Source organism: Balaenoptera physalus, assembly GCF_965194825.1.
Source record: "Balaenoptera physalus genome assembly, chromosome: 5".
Lineage (NCBI taxonomy): Eukaryota > Metazoa > Chordata > Mammalia > Artiodactyla > Balaenopteridae > Balaenoptera > Balaenoptera physalus.
In genome coordinates, this window is record NC_138884.1 from 145,889,828 (window position 1) to 145,912,820 (window position 22,993).

Here is a 22,993-nt window from a genome sequence, read left to right on the forward strand (position 1 = left end):
TACAAGAGCAAATTTTAAAAACAATCAACCTCTTTATTCACAAATTCTGGATTCACTTATAAATCCTTGAGTTCATATAGTCTCAAGGAGTTCAAACGAGTGTCATGTATTATAAATATGAATGTAAAAACCAAAGCGAGAGATGAAAAGGGCTAATTTTAATAATCTTTTCACGTCTCAAGAGGTGAGACATATATCAAACATTTCAAATAATCAGGGCTTTAGGATTAAGATGGCAAATTAAAAACATGCATATAATTTCACTCTCTCATGAAAGCCCACTAAAATGCTATAAAAGACTTTTTTAGACATAAACTCATAAGAAGAGATAAGAGCAACAAAATCTTGAAAGACTGATAGTGGATGGATGAATATTATTATGTGGTTTAGCAGACCCAGGAAAGCCAAATCATAGCCTGGCAGCAAAAAATAAATGAGACACAACACACTTTACACTGGAGAATCCACAGAAGGCAATACCAATTACTTCTGGAAATAGAGGAGCAGGAGGTGACGGACAAAGAAGAGGGGGGTTAAAACAAGGAAGATTCCATGAAAGTTGTTTGAAAAGCACTTTTATTCCTAGACCTGCTCCCTCCTCCATGATGCTAGGCAACAGGCCCTTCCCCACCTCAGCAGAAGATTGGAGAGTTACTTTCTGGAGAGAGAAAAACAAGAGCATCTTTGAGGTATAAAGGCACATTTGCTAGTATCAGTGCTGTACCAAAAATAGAATTCCCAATCAGCTTTTTCGTCCTCCACCTTTAATCATGAGCAGACAGCCAAGTATTACAGTCACCCAAGGAAACGCCTCTGACACAAAACATATCACTTACACACATATACATTTATATATTCATATTTTTCACAGAGATAAGAGAAGCTATATCCATAAAACAGGAACAGAATACAATTTAATAAAGAACATTAAAAAAATAAAGAGTTCTTAGAAATTAAAAACACAATAGCTGAAATGAAAAAAGAGGCATGGAGAATAAAACTGAGGCAAGTCTTCCAGGAACCAGAGAAAAAAAGATATAGGAGAGAAGCAGGGGGCTTCCCTGGCAGTCCGGTGGTTAAGAATCTGCCTTCCAGTGCCAGGGACGCAGGCTCGATCCCTGGTTGGGGAACTAAGATCCCACATGCCGCGGGGCAACTAAGCCCGCGCCGCAACTACTAAGCCCACGCACCACAAGGAGAGAGCCCGCACTCAGCAACTACTGAGCCCGTGTGCCACCAACTAGAGAGAAGCCCACATGGCACAGTGAAGAGCTTGCACCCCACAGTGAAAGATCCCGCGTGCCTCAACTAAGACCTGACGCAGCCAAGAATAAATAAATAAATAAATACATTAAAAAAACAGAACAAAAACAACCGCTCTTCCAATGCAGGGGGTGTCGGTTCGATCCCTGGTCAGAGAACTAGGATCCCACATGCCTCGGGGCAAAAAACCCAAAAAGTCACAGGAAGAGAAACAGGAACACTATTAGAGGACCAGTCCAGGAGGACCAATATCTGAATAACAGGAGTTCCAGAGATGGGGGCAGGGGAGGTTGGAAGGAAATGAAAGAATTTCAGAAATTTTCCTAGAGCTGAAGGATATGAGCTGCCCATTTGAAAGGGCCTACCAAGTGTTTAGTATAAACAAATAAAGAATGAGACCTACACTGAGGCACACCATTGTGAAATATCACAATCAGGGAACAAAAAGAAGATTCTATAAGATTCTTGAAAGAAAATACAGGTCACATACAAAGAATCAGGACTCAGACTTCAGTCTTCTCAACAGTCATATTGGAAGGAAGATGACAATGGAGACATTTCTTCAAAATTATAAAGGAAAATTATTTCCAACCTAGAATTCTTCACCCAAACCGCCTTATGAAAGTAGCATAAAGATATTTTCTCAGACATAAAAGACCTCAAAATGTTTACCTTCCATGCATCTTTTCTCAAGAAGCAACTGGAGAGAGTATTCCACCAAAAAAGTAAATTTTTAGCAAAGACGATAACTTAGGATACAGAATAAAGAAGATCCAATATGGGAGAGAGACAACAGTAATCTTTAGGAGGACTGGATTGTGAAGAGAAGTTCCAGGATGCCAGCTGTGCACTGGATTTAAAGGGCAACTAGTTCAGCTGTAGTGACGTGACTCCTGAAACTGTCATCACCAAGATAACCACTGACATTGTCCCTAAGGACAGGATGCCCAGATAGGCCTATTCCAGATTTTTATTTATATCTGGCTTGTCTTGATGTACCTACTCACTCCACCTTGCCTTGCTACCCGGATCAGCTGAGACCTCTCATTTTCACCTCCCAGATGAGGTAAAGATTCTGCTTTAATCTATTCCTAAGTGTTGGAAGACCACAAAGAGCTCAGAAACCAAAAATAAAGAACAGCACTCTTTCCATGTGACCATATACTTGCTGAACAAACCTGCAATACCCGGCCCATACTATAGCAATGACAGATACCTGACCAAGATGGTGCCCTATGTTTCCAAAATTAACTCATTACACTGCTTAATGATTACCTGAGTAGAAACTCTTCAAGCTCAGGGAACCTGATGCCTGACTAGTCAGCTTGTTTCCTGGAAGCTTTCATCTAACTATGGTAATGCTGCCCGCCCCTTCCTAACTCAGTTAGCTTAGTACACTATTCATTTTTTCAAAGTAAACGATATGTTGCTTAGGAAATATCCACAGACAATAAAACTGTAAGGAAAAGTAAAGGCATGTAAACACATTAAGTCAGGATAATGGCACCTCTGGGAACAGGGATGGGGATAGGAGGTGGGGCACACTTAGTATTCTAAAATACTAATAATTTCTACTTTTTAACCTGAGCAATAGGTAATATGTCCTCTTTTTGTTATTCTTAAGTTGAAACATATATATTTTATACACTCTTGCTTTGTATAAAACATTGCACAAAATTTTTAAATAAACTACAAAACAAAGATACAGTGACTTTTTAAAAAGACAGTACACACTGAATATTAACCTTGAATTTCCTACTCCGTATAAGGCAAAAGATGAGTCCAACTTGCTAACATTAGAAAAAAATTCTTTTTCACAAATGGGGTACACTGACAGTTGAATCTTCATTCATGCTCCTGGATCAGCTTTATAGTCACAGCCCACACTCAGTACCACCCAGCTAAACAACAGCTATTAAAGACAAGCATGGGATAGGTCAAAACTGATGAGGTCTCCACTCATTAGAAACTCAGAAAGCAATATCATAAGCAGCATTTAAACTAATATTGACCCAAGCAATGAATATTTATATATAGTCCAAGGGACTTGTAACTTCTTTCATTCTTCTAAAATCTAATAGTATTTTTAATAGTAACATTAATCTCAGATTATCTTCTACTGTGAACTCCCCCACCCATACCCAACCGGTAGGAAATAAATTTTCTAAACTGAAATACTTGAGGACTAGAATTCTGTACAGGCCAATCCCTCTATCTACACTCTCTGCCCCACCAACTAGGATGGTGGACCCACTCCTTAGCTGGGTTTTGTCTTGTTTCAATATTTCTATGGTTCCTTGCCTTTAACCATAAAAAAAGCAAAAATCTTTATTTAAAAAGTTCAACTCTTCTCTCTTTTAAATGAACTCCAGATCTTTGCTTCTTATACCTGTACACACCTCTAAAAAAAATAGTCTAACTCCTTGACTCCGTATCTACATATACCTTGTATTCTAGATTCTACCACCTCATTGAAACTACTCTCTCAAAATGTCAGTAAGGACCAAATTCTATTTCAGTTTTCATCCTCCTTTACCTTTTGCTGCAGACTCTTATACACTGACCAGCTCCTAATTTTTTAAAAAATTAATTAATTTATTTATTTATTTTATTTGGGGCTGTGTTGGGTCTTCGTTGCTGCGCGCGGGCTTTCTCTAGTTGCGGTGAGCGGGGGCTGCTCGTCCTTGAGGTACACGGGCTTCTCATTGCGGTGGCTTCTCTTGTTGCGGAGCACCGGCTCTAGGCGCGTGGGTTTCAGTAGTTGTAGCACGTGGGCTCCGTAGTTGTGGATCGCGGGCTCTAGAGCGCAGGCTCAGTAGTTGTGGCACACGGGCTTAGCTGCTCCGCGGCATGTGGGATCTTCCCGGACCAGGGCTCGAACCCGTGTCCCTTGCATTGGCAGGCGGATTCTTAACCACTGCGCCACCAGGGAAGGTCCAACCAGCACCTCATTTTAAAAATTCTTTCTTGCATCGTTTTTGTTCTCTTTCTACCACGCTGCTTTTAAGCATCTCCTCCTGACTCTTCTTCCATTCCCAGTGACTCAAATGTAGCCACATTACCAAGGTTCTGTCCTCAGCACCTCCTTTCTCTTTACTCTATACTACCTTCCCAGGCAAGTCCACCCGTTCTTACAGTTTCAAATAGCACATCTGTACTAACAATTACTAAATATCTGTCTTCTACTCTGGCCCATCTCCTGAACTCCAGAACCAAATTTTAAACTACCAACTTAACATCATTATAGGAATGTTCAGCCAATACTTCAAACTTAACATGTCTAAATGGAACAAATTATCAACATCTCTCCCTGTTCCCCCACCCTGTGTTCTTCGCTAAACCTCAGTTTCTTCATATTTAAAAAAAGAGGTTACAGTAATAACTCATACCTCACGAAGTCCCCTGAAAATTAAATATCACAAAGTACTCAGCACAGTGTCTAGCACAAAGTAAGTACTCAATTAGTGATATCCATCATTACACTGTAACCATAGTGATAGTATTTAAACCTACTACTTGCTCTCAACTTTGGAGGGCATCTTTTCACATTACAATCAGAATTTTTTGTATTACTTCTTTATACAAAAAGTTTTCATGAATACCCTTTTGTCTAAAAGGAAAGTTGAACATACTGAACAACGGTTTTTAACATTCTGTGAAATATAACCCTCCACCTACCTGTTAACGGTTGATCTGTGTCTCCTAAAAGATGCTGAAATCCTAACCCCCCAAATACTGATTCACTTATTCACTGATTCACTGATTCAATCAGTGAATCTGAGCTGATCTGAAAATGGGGTCTTTGCAGATGATCCAGTTAAGATGGGATCATTAGGATGAGCCCTAATCCAGTATGACTGTGTCTTTATAACAAGGGGAAATTTGGACACAGAGAGATACATACAGAGGGGAGACAATGTCACAGGGAGAACATCATCTACAAACCAAGGAACACCTGGAGCTACCCAAAGCTAGGAGAGAGGCATGGAAGCGAGTCTCTCTCACAGCCCTCAGAAAGAACCAACTCTGCCAAACCTTGTTTTCAAACTTCTAGCCTCCAGAACTGCGAGACAGTAAATATCTACTGTTCCCAAAAGTGAAAGTGTCCATGATTTTTGCTGAAATTACCTCCCATTATCTGTCCAACTCCTTTTCATCCACTCAGCACACAGTTCCAGGGAGTCTTCTACAATCCCCTAATCTGAATCAATTTTTCCATACCAAGTACTTCCATGACAAGTCGTTTACCTATTATTACCACTCTGCATTACCCTGTATTATAATTGCCTGTTTACATATCCAACTCCTTGACAAGATAATAAGATGATTGAAAGCAAGAGTCCATTTTTATATCAAATCCATTTTTATATCAAGTCAATTTCTATATCCTCCTCAACAATACACACCTCATACAAACTAAACTGGCATTTAAGTATTTGTAGCTTGGTTCAAAGAAAGATAAAGCTCACTAAATTTTAATATTAACAGTGACTCATAAATTCCAACATTTGCTAATCTACGATGGCGAGTAACTTCATGAGCTTTTTTCTGCCAAATGATAGGGGCCAATGGCCAGTGCACAGAGATACGCACGTAATTACTGCTTTGCACTGTAGGGCGGAGTTAGCTATTTTTACTGGGGAAGAAGGGTGGAAAAGAAACGAATCGGGGGGGTCTTTGTTTTACAGTAATATACTAAAAACTTACATATCCACCAGGTTATTTTATTTAGGGTCACCACACTCTTGCTCAAGTCACCAAAATATGCAATGATTAAAATGCGTGAACGCTGCTTCAGCAGGTGTTGGCACAACTTACATAGCTCTCCATAAGCTAAGACTGTCAGAATTAGCAAATACAGACACAAGACACCCAAATGTGAATTTCGGATAAACAAATAATACGTCAAGAATGCCCCATGCAATATTTGGAACATACTTAAAGTAAAAAGTTATTTGTTGTTTATCTGAAATTCAAATTTAACTGGACAGGCTATATTTTATCTGGCAATCCTACCAACTTACAGTGCTCAGAAACTTCCATTCAAGGAGAGAGATTCTTAGTGTAAAGAGGCAGGACAAGGGCAATACTACAGTGTTCACTTAGGAAGTGCTTTTATAATGCACTCAAGTCATCGCTCTCCAGGCATCAAAAGTTTCCAAAGACAAATATTCGTAAAATGGCTGAAGGCAGTGGTGGTGTAATCCTTTTATCACTCTCCTATGTTAGAGATACATCGAAAGACATGAAATTCAGGAGTATATTAAAAAATACACACATTTGTTTCACATTTTTCCTTCTGTGGTAAAGTAAGGTCACCTTCAAAGCCTTATCTAAAATGAAATATGCAGTGTGGCAGCTCTGGGGGACCGATCTCCTGCCCAGTGTTTAACCCCAGAAGCCATTTCAAATAAATATGTCACTAAAATAAAAAAGTGTGCTTGCTAAGCAAACACAGTTTTAAGACAAGTCCCCCAACCAAGATGTTCATGATGCAAAAAAAGACAAGAAAGAGAGAGAAAGCACACTCATCAGAAATGGACTGAGTAACTATTGCATGTCCACGTACTGAGAGGCTCCTGCACGTCAATTAAAAGGTTCAACAGATATCCACGTATCATCACGGAGAAGTACCCATGATACAAATAAGTGGGGGGAAAACGGTTAACAGAACAGTGCTGCTGTATGATTCTATTTACATACATGTTTGTTTTACAAACGCATTAAAAAAATCTGAACATATCTCAAACTACTAATAACCTAGTAAGAGAGGTGAGATAAAAGAGGAATTTTCATTTTCTCAGTATGTCTGAGTTTACTGTTTTGTACTATATTCCTGTATAACTAAGAAGAAAAATCAAAATACTTTTTTTATTTAAAAATAACAATGACAAAAAAGAGAATAAATGAAAAAAAATAAAAATAAAAATAATAATGACCAAAAAACAAAAAAAACCTTAAAGTCTATGTGGGTAATTTAAAAAGAAGTACCATTTACATAATATAAAACTTGCAGGATAGTCTATCTCAACTACTAAGTCATTTATTTTCAATCAACTTCACCTTTTTTTAATTAATTAATTTATTTATTTATGGCTGTGTTGGGTCTTCGTTTCTGTGCGAGGGCTTTCTCTAGTTGTGGCAAGCAGGGGCCACTCTTCATCGCGGTGCGTGGGCTTCTCACTGTCGCGGCCTCTCTTGTTGCGGAGCACACGCTCCAGACGCGCAGGCTCAGTAGTTGTGGCTCACGGGCTCCAGACACGCAGGCTCAGTAATTGTGGCTCACGGGCCTAGTTGCTCCGCAGCATGTGGGATCTTCCCAGACCAGGGCTCGAACCCGTGTCCCCTGCATTGGCAGGCAGATTCTCAACCACTGCGCCACCAGGGAAGCCCCCCCACCGCAGGCGTCTTGCCTGCAACCCCCTTCTCATCTGATTTGGCTTCTAGTGCTGCTGCCGCCCTATCCATCCGGATTTTGTGGTTCTTGGCCTGGCGAAGAATGGTGTTCCAGCACATGGTCTTTGCATACGGGTTTAGCTTCAACGTGATTCTCAGGTTTTTCAGTGGACTCCTCTTCGGGCCTCTGTGATGAATCTTCTCGCATGGTGCTCAGAGGGCTCTTTGGATCTCTGGGCTTTTCAAGATTCTGCTAAGGTCTGTACTGAGCATCTTGTGCACGGGGAGGTTGTAGCTACTCTTGAGGGGAGCAGCTTTACACCAAGTGCCATACAGCTCCTCTAACTTGCGGAAAGCACTTTCAGTCCAAATGCAGGAACGCAGCACATGCCCACCAGGAGCAAGTTTCAAAAGGTTCGGTTTGCTCACATTAGGCAGAGTAATTCCAGTGACGTTTCTGAAGGCCTTGATGATGCGCTCATTACAGATGATGCAGGGTCCCCTGCACCGGATACGGCAACGGTTTCTCATTTTGCTTTGGCCAGCTCTCATTCTCTGAGAGGCGTAGACCTTTCTGATATCATTCCAAGCCTTAAGTTTCTTCAGAAGCAAAACAGCCTGCGTGGTCTTCTTGTAGCCTTCAACTTTGCCTTCAACCACCAAAGGAAACTGAGGAACTTCCTCAGTACGACGACCTTTAGACACGACCAGCACTGGTAACGCCGAGGCAGCCAGTGCAGAGCAGACGGCGTATCGCTTCTGCATTACGTTCACTCTGCGGTGCCAGCGTCGCCAGGTCTTGGCGGGCGCAAACATGTGGCCCCCACGACACATTTTCAAAAGCACCCTGGCCAGAGTGGTGAGTCCCGCCACTTCGAACTCTGGGAATTCGAGCCACAGCTCTGCCAGTATCCCAAGATTCAGCACTGGTTTGATGACCTGCTAATTCACTGACAGCACAGGGCTGTGCTGTTTTTGCACAAGTTGGTGTGAACAAAGTTCACAATATCTGGTCAAATCAGAGCTTGAACACAGCAGGCCAAGTGACATTTCTGCCAGATGACTCCCCGTTTTCGGAGTACACTGGTATCAGTGGGTGAGCACATGCCACGGCGGGGAGAGGAGAAGGCCACGCTCCTCTCAACCCAGCGGCTCCCAAAGGAAAAGCTCTCTGGAAGCTTTTAAGATTTTCTTTCTGAAACTGGCCTTCAACAGTTTCATTATGATGTACCTAATAATGTACCAGTCTATTTGCTCTCTGCTTTATCCTGTTTAGGGTTTAAGTTTCTCAGATCTATGGGTTTATATTTTTCATCAAACTTGGAAATTTTTATAGCCATTATTTCTTCACGTTTTTTCTGTTCTCTCATTCTGGTACTCCAATTACATTATGTTAGACAACTTGATATTGTCCCACAGGTAACCAAGTCACTGTTCATTTTTTTTTTTTTTAATTACTTAATTTATTTATTTTGTGGCTGTGTTGGGTCTTCATTTCTGTGCGAGGGCTTTCTCTAGTCGCGGCAAGCAGGGGCCACTCTTCATCACGGTGCGCAGGCCTCTCACTATCGCGGCCTCTCTTGTTGCAGAGCACAGGCTCCAGACGCGCAGGCTCAGTAGTTGTGGCGCACGGGCTTAGTTGCTCCGCGGCATGTGGGATCTTCCCAGACCAGGGCTCGAACCCGTGTCCCCTGCACTGGCAGGCAGACTCTCAACCACTGCGCCACCAGGGAAGCCAAACTGTTCATTTTTTTTTTTCTTTTTTCAGTTTTTCTCTCTGTGCTTCATAAAGTAGTTTCTATTGCCCTCTTCAAATTCACTGGTCTTTTCTTATACAGTACCAAATTTATTTTTAATCTTATACAGTGAATTTTTCTTTTCATATAGTATGTATTTCATTTCTAGAAGTTTCATTTGGTTCTTTTATGTCATTTACACCTCTCCTCTGAGATTCATGTTTTCTTTACATTTCTTGAGTGTATTTATAATAGTTGTTTTGAAATCTTACCCGCTAATTTCATCATATCTACCATTTGTATTTCTGTTTTCATTGACAATTTTTTCTCCAAGTTATATTATTCCTGCCTCCTTGCATTTAACATGATTATTTCATATGTAAAATTTACATTGTTGGGTATAATTTACACATTGTTTTATTTTAATAACGTTTACTATGACAGATAGTTACATTACTTATGGATCAACTTTCAAGGCCTGTTTTTAACCCTTTTTAGGGCAAGTCTGGACTCCCCTTTATTCTAGGGCTGGTTCAGCTCTACTGTAAGGCATGACTCTTCCAGAGTCTCCAATGAATGCCCTGGGCAGTTAACGAGGACGCTCCACTCCAGCTGACTGGAACTCTAGGATCTCCCAGCCCTGAGTGAATTCTGTAGGTGTTTTCAGTAAATTACTGAGTTTACACCATTCTGATCATTCTTTGCCTGGCCTCACACAGTTTCACACTCTACACCTGGGGGCTCATTCAGCTAAAGACTAGGGGAACCCAAGGCTGAGTTCCAACATTCTTCCTCTGGGCAGCTTCTTCCTCTCAGATACTCTGCCCCTCAAATTAGTTGCATTAGCCTCTCCAAATTCCAAATTTTGTTTCCTCAACTCAGCGACACCGTCACACTCTGCCTGGACTCCTCCTTCCCACGCTGTGGTCCAGAAAGTGGCTCCAAGCAGTAAGCAGTGCAGCCACTTCTCTCTTCTCAGGAGGCACAGCCTTGCACTGCCTGGCGTCCAAGTGTCTTAGTCCATTCGTGCTACGATAACAAAAGGCCGGACTAGGTGGCTGAAAAACAGCAGAAATTTATTGCTCACAGTTCTGGAAGCGGGGAGTCCGAGATCAGGGTAGCAGCGTGACCGGGTCGGGGCCTTCTTCCAGGTCGTAGACTTCTTGGTGTACCCTTCACATGACAGAAGGGGCAAAAGATCTCTCTGGAGCCTTTTATAAAAGCTCTAACCCCATTCATAAGGGTTCCCCCCTCATGACCTAATCACCTCCCTAAAGCCCTACTTCCGAATACCTTCCTAATAATAATCATCTTTGGAAGTTTGGATTCAACATATGGATTTTATGGGGGTCACAAACATTCAGACCGTAGCACGAATGTCTCAGAACTGTGGTTTCATATGTTTTGTTCATTTTCCTAGTTGTTTATGGTGGGAGTACAAATCTGGTCTCAGTTATTCCATCACAGTGTGAAGTGGAAGAACTCCCAATCTTGTTTGTCTGGAAGCAGATACCCTCTAAAACTTGCACTCATTGTGTTTTTTACAATATACTTAAACCCTTTTGTATTTTTTCTGCATTAATTCCCCATTTCTATGAGCCCTACCTGCTGTGCATTTCCTTTGCGAAAACTGCTCTGGCTACTCCTTTGTGTTTGCTCTTCCATACGATCTTCAGGTCCATATGTCCAACCTCCCCCAAACTTGCCCTAGCATCTGACAGAGATGGAATTAAATATATAGATTAATTGGAGGAAATTGACATCCTGCCTAATATTGACCCTTCTCCTTTCTCTTACCCAAATACGAAGTATATCTCTTTGTTTACTAAAGTCTACTTAAGTATCATTAATTAGTTTTCTTCAAACAAGTCCCATATATCTTTTACATTTATTCCTCAACATTTTACATTTTTTTGTTTATGTTCTGAAAGGGATCTTACTTTCCATGATCTCTTCTAACTAATTACAGTTCTTACAAAAGAAAGCTAGATATTTTTATGTTAATTTTGTACCCACCAAACTACTAGGCACTCTTATTAGTTCTAATGTGTTTTCGTGGATTCCCTTTGGTTTTCCCAGGTGGCAAATCATATTATCTGCAGATAATAATTTGGTCTCCTTTATAATATTTACATATTTTTTTCATTATCTTGTCTGATTACAGGAAAATATTAAATAATAGTAATGGTAGTGCACATACTGACTTTCTCTCCAACTTTAGAGAAAATACTCCAGTACTTCACCATTAAATAGGATTCTAGCTCTTGATTTTAAGTTTTTTTTATAATGTTAAGGAAATATACATCTATATTATTAAGAGTCTTTATCAGGACGAATACTGAATTTCATAAAATGCTATTTCATCAAGTATTTTATCCTAACATATCATATGTCATATTAGTAGGCGTATATATTACATGAATAGTTTTCTTAAAATTGAATTATCCCCATGTATCTAAATCCTATTTGGTAATTGGATTTTTTAATATATGACTGCATTTTATAAATTCATTATGATTTTATTTATGATTTTTGTACCTATACTCATTAGTAAGATTATAGTTTACTTTCTTTTGCTATCCTTGTCAGAAACAGAATTATCCTAATTTAATAAAATGTATTACTTTCATAAACAGTAATAAAGTTATAAAAAATAAAGCTTAGACATCACTAACAACTCTCCAAATGCCTACCACTTCTTTTTTAATTAAAAAAAAAAAATTTTTTTTAATGGAGTATAGTTGATTTAAAATGTGTTGCCCACCACTTTTTAAACATTTATTTTTTCTTCAGATTCTGGAGCTATCGTAATAAAATCTTGACAGGTCATTTTTCCACCCCACCCTACACTTTAGAGTATAGATAGTATAGATATATATTATACACACATTCCTGAATAGCTGCTTATAAGACAAAATTCTATCTTTCAAATACCGCTACCCCCAAAACTCACTTTGTAAAATCAGGAGACATTTTAGATACTAGTGGCTTTTCTTTCTTGCAGGAATTCTCTCCCCCAGGTGTTTCTACAGCCCAATCCCTTATGCTATTTGGGTCTAAACTAAAATGCCACCTCGTCAGAGAAGGCTTCCTTGTCCACCTAATTAAAATACCACTATGACAACTTTATAAGGCTACCGCATAAATCATTAATCAATAATGCCCTGGTAAAATTGTTTCATTTATCATTTTCTTTCTTTCATAATAATCAGTTCTTCAAGCCTTGAACACCTGGGGTTCCATGTAAATGAAGAAAAGCATAGAGTCTTCCAGAAACAAGCTTGTACTCTTTTTCTCATAATAGCAGTACCCAGTCAGCATATGGTAAATATATTCTGCCTACTGTTCTTAGCAGCTCCCCCCATAGAATTAAATACCAACGGAGTAAAACTATGGGGCAAAGAGAAAGTACTTGAAGAAGCAATAATTAGTTTGGGTGATATAGGAGGGGATAGAAATCCCGAGTCCCTCATTTCTTTGGAGAATCACACCTGGAAGTGATCATACAGAAAGTGAATCTTTAAGAAAGAAGTAGAAATTGATTACGAGAATAAAACATGTTCTTTAGCTGTGGCTAAAGACTTTGAACCAGTTTTAGATTCAAATACAACAGGAACATTTCAGTTACCAAGTCCTCTGAAAACAAACCCACTGAATTTGCCCATAGCTATCTTGGAAGACTGCACAGACACCAAGCAAGCTAGAAGAAAAATCCAGATTCCAGAACACACAGCCTGACATCCTAACTTGTTTCTCAGTCATGGTATTAAGTACCAGTAAGAGCAGTATCTTCCACAGAATACAGAAAAAACAGATTTTTTAAATACAGTAAACTCTCCATTTTCCCATCTTATCTCTGACCAAATATTTGTCCATTATTGTGACAGTATTGTGACAGCATTATTCCATTTTAATTTAGGTACTTCCCAATAGTCAGTCTTTACTGAATGGTGGGAACAGAAGCCAGGCCCTGGAAGTCCATATATTTCTGGTACTGTTATTTTTCTACTCCCATCTCTTATTCTTTAATGTTATCAATAACAAAAAAAATAACCAAGTATGCCAAAGCTGCAAAATTCTTCAAGTATAAAATTTCAAAAACTGTATTTCCTTTCTGATTTACAAATTATCTAAACTCTTAAGTATAAACAACATATGATTAAAATATGATGGCTTCCCACACTGAATTAGATGTAATAACCAAAAGACAAAGGTAACAGCTAAAGGAGATACAAAATTCTAAATTAAGATGAATCTAACTTAGGTATTTAGGTACAGTATATGCCTATACACTCTCAAATCCAAAGCAATGGATTTTGTTAGCAATTTAAACCTCTCGACTAGTACTACAGTGTTCTTTCTTTCAATTTTTTCCTCCCAGTTCATTCCAGTATATGCAATGTTCCAACAACTCAGGCAACTCAGGCCCAGCAGTCCCTTCCTCAACCTTCTACTGCCTAATTACATGAGGACACATGGCATACATATAGAGTCTCATGCACTGTACATTTCTACTCTCAAATACCTGTTCCCCATTAAATTCAAAATTAATTCATGCATTGATTTCTATGAACAAAACAGAAACGTAATACATTGGATGCCTAACCTCTTGATTTTCTACTCCACTGCTGGAAAGCTCCAAAACAGAACCTCCACTGTCAACTACTGCTGATGTCATTGTTTATTCCCTGAGGAAGCTTCAAACGCAATCAGTCGACGTAATTAAAGGTTCGTGGATGACTGCCAGTGTTACAGGTTTGCACTATCATGTTTTAAAAGTCAACAGAGAAGGAGTGGAGTAGATATCCAGAAATCCAGTCTTCTGAAGATGAATAACCAGAGAGCCTAAAAAGAGGAAGAATTGAAAAATTATTAAAAATATACAAGATGGATATAAAGCACAACCTATTTTGCATCCAATTTTTAACATTTTTGTAAACTAAAAGGAGACAGGCTTATACAGCCCTGTGTCAAAAGAGGGCAGTAATGAGCGGTCTGCTTACAGCTGTCAAGTTCGTGAACAATCTGAAATACGTTCTTACCAAGCTATTGCACATTGGTGACCTTAAGACATTTACATTCTAAGAGGTAAAATGTTATAACTTTCTCCCCTTATGAAGATGTACTATTATTCCTGAAATATTTTGGTAAAAATTCCTGAAATTAAAAAAAAAATTTTACACACTGAAAACATAAAATGTGCTGTACCGAGACAACTTCCAAAATTATTCACCTATTTAACAAATTAAAAGATTTATTGGTTTGTAAATATTTCTTTTTTTTGACCGCACCACGCAGAATGTAGGATCTTAGTTCCCCGACCAGGGATCGAATCCGTGCCCCTCCCCACCCCCAACCCCCCACCCCCAGCAGTGGAAGCACGGAGTCTGAACCACTGGACCACCAGGGAAGTCCCTGGTTTGTAAATGTTTCATTCTTCTTTGGCTCATTTGGTTTGTTTATATGAATAATTAATTAGAATTATCTTTTGCTTATGGTAGCAATCTCATTTTGTGTCCGCATTTTGAATACTCTACAAGGTCTATAAAATAGATTAATTTGAGTAACTTATACTTTCAAAGTAGTTTGAAAATAAGGTAGTGAAATGACTTGGAATGACTTTAATATACTTTATATCATTCTTTCCTCAATAAATTTTTTGCTATTGGTTCAAAATGCAGTATAGCAAAGGGTTTCAAGAAGACATAATTAAAGCTTTTTCCCCCTACTAGAGATGAATATCAGTATGTACATCATCTAGATTTATGCATTAGATTATTCTAATAATTCTAAAAAGTTACATTTTATTTGATTTTGTATATGTTAAATATTTCATAGAGAAATTACAGAGATTTCTTTCTGACAGGATTTTTTTTCCCATAAAAATTTAAGAATGCAGAAAAATTAAGCATATTTAAAGAGAAAAGAATAACCGTTTCTAATTAATCATTCCATTAATATTGTGTCCTATATTAAATTTGAACACTGGTACCATACAGATATGGAAATAAAATATTAAAGAATTTCCATAAACTTCTACAATAAAAATACCTGAAAAAAAAGCAGAAATTTCACCTCACTACTTAAGACCCATTCAGTACTATTAGTCTCCTTTTTGATCTTATCAACAGAAAATGGGATAGAAAGTATTTGTATCTTAAGAATAAAAATTAAGAAAAATCCTCAATCCCATCACACTAAAGCTTACTATCATACAAGGTAACAACTATTTTCAATTTCTCTTTTCTAATCATATAGATAGTAATAGCAGAAATAACTTTTACTTACAATTTGAATGTTAAGTAGTCTAAGCATCCTTCACTATTTTCACAACTTGGCAAGAGTTAAAATATAAACGAGCAGTTCTCTGGAACTACTAGTGGGGGGGAAAAAGACAGCATTAATATAATTCTATTAAAAAATATTTTGCCCAAAATAGGTGTGATTCTGACAGTAGGTACTTATTACAACAAACCATCTCCAAAGCCTGATGGCACACATTTTATAATGAACATAATAAAGAAATTACTCCTTGGCTATTGAGGAATCAAAAGTTTTTATCAAACTTAAAATTTTAAGTCACCACTAAATACCAAGTATCGAGTAACGACAGATTCCAACATACATAGCCTATACCCCACATTATGGGCTATATTTCAATCAACCAACAGGATTTTAACACATGGCTGCAGGTATAACCCCAGATCCCCAGGAGTATAAAATCAAGTTTAAGAAGACTAACCCAAATCAACTATACTTCAATAAAACATAAATAAGTTAGTTAATTTTAAAAACCTAAAAAATTTTAAAAATTAGAAAAAAAAACTAACCCAGAAAACTACTATTGAACGACGCTAATGATATATTATTGCCTGTTAACTTTCCTGCTATTCACTTTCTTGCTGTCTCACCCTCCAAACTTAGCACCCATACAAATCTAAACACCTCAAGCCTCCTCAAATAGCCTTCCTCCTCCTTTCTAAAGCTCATCTATGCACTGGATCTTAGGCCCTGTCCCATCAATTATTCTTTTTCCTTAACCTTCTCTTTCTGAACATTGGGTTCTTTCCCTCAACATCTAAACATTTACAAGACTCTCTCAACTTTTTTTTTATGATTTCTTGCCCGTGCTGCGTGCAGCACGAGGGATCCTAATTCCCGGACCAGGGATGGAACCCGTGCCCGCTGTGGTGGAAACGTGGAGTCTTAACCACTGGACCACCAGGGAAGCCCCAAGACTCTCTCATCTTAAACATGACTCCTCCATGACCCTGCATACCCCTCCAGCTACCACTCTAGTTCCTTCCTTTCTCAGATAAGGTTCTACCTAAAAAATCTTTTATACCCTGTCTCCACTTCCGGATTTCTCAGGTACTCCTTCTGTGGAAGTTTGGCAGCCATCACCACCAAATGAAATTTTTTACTAAATTCTGGTTATCAAATCCAATGGATACATTTCTGTCTTCATAGGACTTAATGTCTCTGAAGCATTTGACACTGTTGATCATTCCCTCCTTGGAACTCTATCTTGAATTTATCTTCTCCCTCTCTAGCTATTCCTTTTCAACACCCTCTTGCAGGCCCACCCCTAGTTTTCAAGGAGCTTGAAGAGTACAAATGTAAGCCCACATACCACATGCCTAAGTATTTTAAAGTTATAAACCAATCTAACAAGCTAGTAAATTTTATTCTACTCTCCTATCTTGACATATACACTTTTATAACAACCTACAAGGCTAAGTTCTGATTTGGCATTCTCAGACTCAACATCTATGGCGGCGGGGTCGGGGGAGGGGATGGGAGGCCCGTACTCCCCCATCTCCCTGCAGCCTGCCCCTTTTTCTCATCCCACCTTTGGCTCCACTCCAGACTACGAGGAGCCTCATATACATACATGTGGACATCCCCGACAACATGTCTAAGCTCTGGCCACATGCCTGCAGACAGCTGCCACTTGGCCATCCCTTAGGCCTAGGGGAGCCCATACATGCGGTACAGTTAACAGAGGAGAGAATCAGGGAAGAGACCTGTGAAGGGTTACATGGGCAGGGAATTCGGGGATTCAAATACTCTTAGCTTGATCTAGCAATGGGTTCCAGATGGACTGGCCCCTCAAAATCCTCATCCTATCAGCAGGGGTCAGCTGCAGGAAGGCCGGAGGAGGACCTCTAAAGCACAAGACCCAGGGCAGGGCTCCCGCCTGGGTAACTCTAAGGACAGTGCAACTCTCTGGTCAATCCCGGTAGGTGTTTCCAGGATCCCATCCCCAGTCCTCTTCTGGTTCTTCACTCTCTCTAAACCATCTCATGCACTGCCACGGCTTCACTCAAATCTCTCTTCCAGTCTAAACCACTTTATGGGCTCCAGTTTGTCTGCTAGATACTTTCTTGCCTGTACTTCCTTGTGAAATTAAATAGGGTATAAATAAATAGCAAGCATCTATTCCAGGATATCCCAAGGACTCCATTAATTAATTCAGTCATTCAACAAACACTAATTAAGCACCTTTTATATACGAACAGTTTTCGGTCGCTAGAGGTACAGTGGTGAAAAAAGCAGAAGTCCTTGTTCTTATGTATCTTAAATTCCAGTGGGGAAAGATGAAAAAAGCAAAATATGTTTAGCACCCATGTAGACAGTGATAAAGGCTAAGGAGGCAAATGAACCAAAAGGAGAAAATATTTGGCAAGGAAGAGGGCTGCAATTTCAAACTGGGTAATCAGAGAAGAATTCACTGAAAAAGTGACATATGAGTGAAAACTCCGAAGTAGGAAGGAGTTGTGACAGTGACGGGGGGCATGGGGAGAGCTCCCTCATGAAAGGAAAGAGAACATTCAAGATCTTCAAGAGGGAATAAGCCTGAAAGTTCAAAGATCAGCAAGGAGGCCAATACGGCTGGAGGGAAGCGAGCAAGAGGAAGGAAGAGTAGATGATGACGACCAAGAGGTAAGGGAAGGGGTCATGTACGCCCTCTATGAGGACTCTGCCTTTGACCCAGGGAGAAGGAGGGTTTTACGCACAGAGATGACCTGATTATTCTGACGGTCATTCAGCTGCTGGGTTGAGAACAGACAAGGAGACAAGGCCAGAAGCAGGGAGATCAATTTGGAAGCTACTCTAATAACTAGGTGAGAAATGACAGTGGCTAGGACTGAGTGGTAGGTTCTGGAGAGAGCAAACAGTGGTCAACTTTTAGAAATTTTTGTAGGTAAAATGGACAAAATTTGATAGCAAACTGGATGCGGGGTGTGAATGAAAGAGAAGAGTCAAGACTGAATCCAGAGAAATCAGTCAGAACACCCGGACTAGCCATGAAACGGGATGAACGACGCTGGGAAACAAGTCCAGTACGTCCCAAACTCAACTTTTTCTCTGCTACCTCCCCCAAGGTATGAGCTCGCCTACTGTGCTTAATTAGCCCCATAAGCTACCCTGTCACCTACACCAGTTGCCTAAAACAACAGAGGCTGAAGTCATCTGTGACTCCTTTCCCCAGCAACACCCATCATCCTCTCTCACTCCTGACTCTTGCTCTATAATCTCACATCCTCTTCCCTAGTTGAGGTCCTTGTTATCATTTTTCTATAGCTGTAATAAGAGCCTCAGATTTGGCCTCTTGGCCTCTAACCTTCCCTCCCTTCCAGCCCATCTAACTGCACTGTCAGGGTGATCCAAGATGGAATAACGTCGGGCCCCTCTCAAAATTCTTCAGCAGTCCATCATCACCTGCAAGATGAAATTTCAACCTCTTTGCAAGCATACTGATTTAGTAGAAACGAGCAAGGGGTCTAGGTCTCTTTTTCAGAAGTTATGAAATGTTCATTCTGATATGCTCCGGTATGGAAGTCACAAATCTAATCTATGCTCACTGGTCCAGCCTCATTTTCCTTTACTCCCTCCATCTTGGTTGTTTACACTACAGCTGTTTACAGTTCTCTACATTCTTCTCTCTCCTGTCTTGACACCCTTCCCCTGTTGGCCCATTTGGCCAATTCCTAGCTGTCTTACAGGCCTCAGCTCTCAAGCAACCTCATCACTGAAGGGCTCAAGATCATTTTCTGTAATTCTCTTCCCCCAATTCACATTATATACCTCCCTCACAAGAACATCAGGGAAGTAACAGCTTCCAGTTGCCACCTCCCATCAACCACAGCAAGCCCAACACCTATGCCTCTTCTTAATATTCTTACCTTCTTACCACTTTCTCAAAGCACCACGTTTTAAACATCTGTGTATCCAGGTTTTAAACATCCGTGGTTGATACCACCTAAACCACTGCCTTTCATATAGCAGATAAACAGTAAAGATGTGATGAATACGAGGGTAAACAAACATGCTCCCATCAGACAAATGTCTTCACTGTTCACTACACAGACCATGCTCATTCCCATCCCTATCCCTTTGCTGGTTCCCTTCTCTCATCAGGAATGCCCTCTTCTTTGATTATTCAGATTCTACCTGCCCCTCGTGGACAACTTTTCCCCTATAATAACATCACCTCTTTCCTCTCTCTTACTACACCAGTTTTTTCAGTAACATTTATTAAGCACTTAACTGTATACCAAATACAGCACTACGCCAAGAACACAAAAACAAAGTTAGGACTCAGCCTGCAAACAGCTTAGAGTCTAGTAAGGAGAAGCACTCGAAGGAATTACCATAATGTAAACGCCATAAAGGAAACTACAATGTACCGTGGAAACATTAAAAAAGAGAACACCCAGTCGGCCCGGGGGGGGGGGGGGGAAGGGGATGGGAAGATTCCAGAAAAGACTTCAGAAAGGAGCCACCACTTGGTCTGGGGTTAGAAGAAGGGGTGGAAACTGGCATAACAATAAGAGAAACAATTCTGAATCTTGAATACTAAGTGAACTGTCAGGACTGAAAAAAAACTGTGAGAAATGACAGCAAACCTAAGTATCACTCAGAAGTAAATGCAGCTCAGACTATAATTTAGTTGCTTAGAATACAGATCACACTCTCATCAAAAACAGTTTATGTGTATGATTTTATTTACATAAGTACAAAAACAAGGAAAACTCAATCTATGATATTAGAAATATGATACTATATTACAAAAGGCTACTATCACTAATATATAAGGAATGCTTAAAATAGAGAATAAAGGACCAAAAAAAAAAAAAAAACAAGAGAAAAATATGAAAAACTGTGGTATAAAAAACAACTGTGGTATAAAAAATATGAAAAACACAAACACACAATTCACAAAACCAGATATAAAAATAGCCCTTAAACATAAGAAAAGATGTTCAAATTCACTCATACAGAAAGGCAAGTTTTTAAAAATTGAAATACCATTTCTCTCATCTATCAGATTGGTGAAAATTAAAATGTATGTAACATTATATTCTGTTGGTAAAACTGTGTACATTTATACACTGCTGGTGGGAAGCAAGGTGACACAACACTTTGGGAGGAGAATTTGGCAATATCTAACAAAACTACATATGTACTTACCTTTTAAAACAGCTTTATTGAGATATAATTCACATATCACACAGTTCATCAACTTAAAGCATATAATTTAAAGGTTTTTAGTAAATGAATGAAGTGCCATCATCACCACAATCTAATTTTAGAACATTCTCAGCACACCCCCTCCCCAAAAAAAACCCTCACGTCCATTAGCAGTCACTCCCCATCATCCCCCAACCTCACGTCCTCGGCAATACTAATCTACTTCCTATCTCTAGAGATTTGCTTGTTCTGGCCATTTCATATAAATAGAATTTTAAATATGTGGACTTTTGTGACTGGTGTCTTTCACTTAGTACGTTTTCAGTATTCATCTATGTGAAACATGTATTAGTATTTCAATTCTTTTATTGCTGAATAATATTCCATTGCATAGATATATCACATTTTATTTATCCATTCATCAGTTGGTGCAAAGTTGTTTCCACTTTTTGCCTATTATAAAATGATGCTGCTATAAAAATTCATGTACAAGTTTTTGTGTAGACATATGTTTTCTTTTCTCTTAGTATATACCTAGGAATGGAACTGCTAGAACACACAGTAACTCTGTGCTTAATATTTTGAGAAAATGCCAAACTACATCATTTTACATTGTCATCAGCAGTGTATGAAGGTTCTAATTTCTCGACATCCCCATCAACCCATGTTGTAGGTAATCTGTAATGCAGCAATAGATAATTATTAACACATCATCTTGGTAGATGCAATAAAAATCACTTGATAAATTTTATAATTAAAAGAAAAAAGCAGCCAAGACTCAATGGCAAAATATTTAAAACTTTTCCCCAATACTGGGAACAGAACAAATATACCTACAATTGCCACTTCAATTCAAAACCACACTGGCAATCCTGACCAGCAGAGTTTGATAAGGAAAAATTAAAAGGCACAAGAAATGGAAAGGAAGAGGGACTTCCCTGGCAGAGCAGTGCTTAAGAATCCGCCTGCCAATGCAGGGGGCAGGGGTTCGATCTCTGGTCCGGGAAGATTCCCACATGCCACGGAGCAACTAAGCCCGTGCACCACAACTACTGAGCCTGTGCTCTAGAGCCCGCGAGCCACAACTACTGAACCCACGCTCTGCAACTACTGAAGCCCACGCTCTCTAGGGCTCACATGCCACAACTACTGAGCCCACGTGCTGCAACTACTGAAGCCCACGCACCTAGAGCCCGTGCTCCGCAACAAGAGAAGCCACCGCAGTGAGAAGCCCGAGCACCGCAACGAAGAGCAGCCCCTGCTCGCCGCAACTAGAGAAAGCCCGCGCGCAGCAACAAAGACCCAACGCAGCCAAAAAATAAATAAAATTTAAAAAGAAAAAAGAAATGGAAAGGAAGAAATGAAGCTACCATTGTTCGTAGATAAGACTCTCTACATAGAAAACCCAAAAGAACCTTCAGATATTAGAAGAAGAGGGTTTGCAAGATGTGTGGATACAGATCAATGCAGTAAGTCCCCTACATACGAAACTTCAAGCTGTGAACCTTCAAAGATGAGAACGTGCGTTCACATGTCCAATCACGTAAGTTAGTTCACATGTCTGGCGTACATTGTCACGTGCGTGCATCCTGTACAAGTGGTTGTGCTTTTGTGTACTTTACTGTACAGTACTGTACCGAGTACAGTAGTACGGTATCTTTATTTCAAGCCCAGGACCCAAATGTAGAATGGTACCCAAAGGTTGCAGCAGCCGTTCAGAATGCAATCCAGTGCTACCGTGTCATCTATGACGAGAAAAAAAGAGCTACCACCCAGACATCACTGGATCATTTTTTCAAGAGGGTAGATAGAATTGAATCTAGCAATGAACCAGAACCTGGGCCATCAACATCAGGCGTGAGTGAAATTGCACCTTGCCCTCCGTCTCCTACTGCGGACAATCCTGATTCAGCTCTACCATCTCCCACCTCCTCTCCCTCCTCCAGTCAGGAACTCTCCTGGCCTGTTCAGTCGATGCCAGCCCCTGTATGCCAGCTCCTGTACTGTACTACTGTACTTTTCAGGGTACTGTACTGTAAGATTAAAAATGTTTTCTTTATCTTTTGTGCTTGTTTTTTAATGTATTATTTGTGTGAAAAGTATTATAAACCTATTACAGT

At 39.7% G+C, this 22,993-nt stretch overlaps 1 protein-coding gene and 1 pseudogene across 13 annotated transcripts in view; both read right to left on the reverse strand.

Annotated features, from left to right (window-relative positions):
• ELF2 (E74 like ETS transcription factor 2) overlaps positions 1–22,993 on the reverse strand; it is a 95,653-nt gene that overhangs the window by 55,393 nt on the left and 17,267 nt on the right. For 6 of the 12 annotated variants that reach the window (XM_082462177.1, XM_082462176.1, XM_082462170.1 and 3 more), the window contains exons 2-3: positions 15,684–15,771; positions 14,002–14,240 (exon numbers count right to left, since the gene is read on the reverse strand). The exons of 4 other annotated variants lie outside the window; for them this stretch is intronic. In XM_082462177.1, the coding sequence (XP_082318303.1) occupies positions 14,002–14,073 (72 nt within the window). In that variant the 5' untranslated portion in view covers positions 14,074–14,240; positions 15,684–15,771. Of the gene's footprint in view, positions 1–10,482; positions 10,569–14,001; positions 14,241–15,683; positions 15,772–22,993 lie in introns of all 12 variants that reach the window. 2 more of the 12 variants (XM_082462159.1, XM_082462178.1) reach the window with 2 other exon arrangements.
• On the reverse strand, positions 6–11,060 carry LOC309661474 (large ribosomal subunit protein uL4 pseudogene; annotated as a pseudogene). The gene is made up of 3 exons (XR_014268405.1): positions 11,001–11,060; positions 10,316–10,453; positions 6–8,890 (listed from the first exon to the last, which is right to left on the reverse strand). The product of XR_014268405.1 is annotated as a large ribosomal subunit protein uL4 pseudogene (transcript).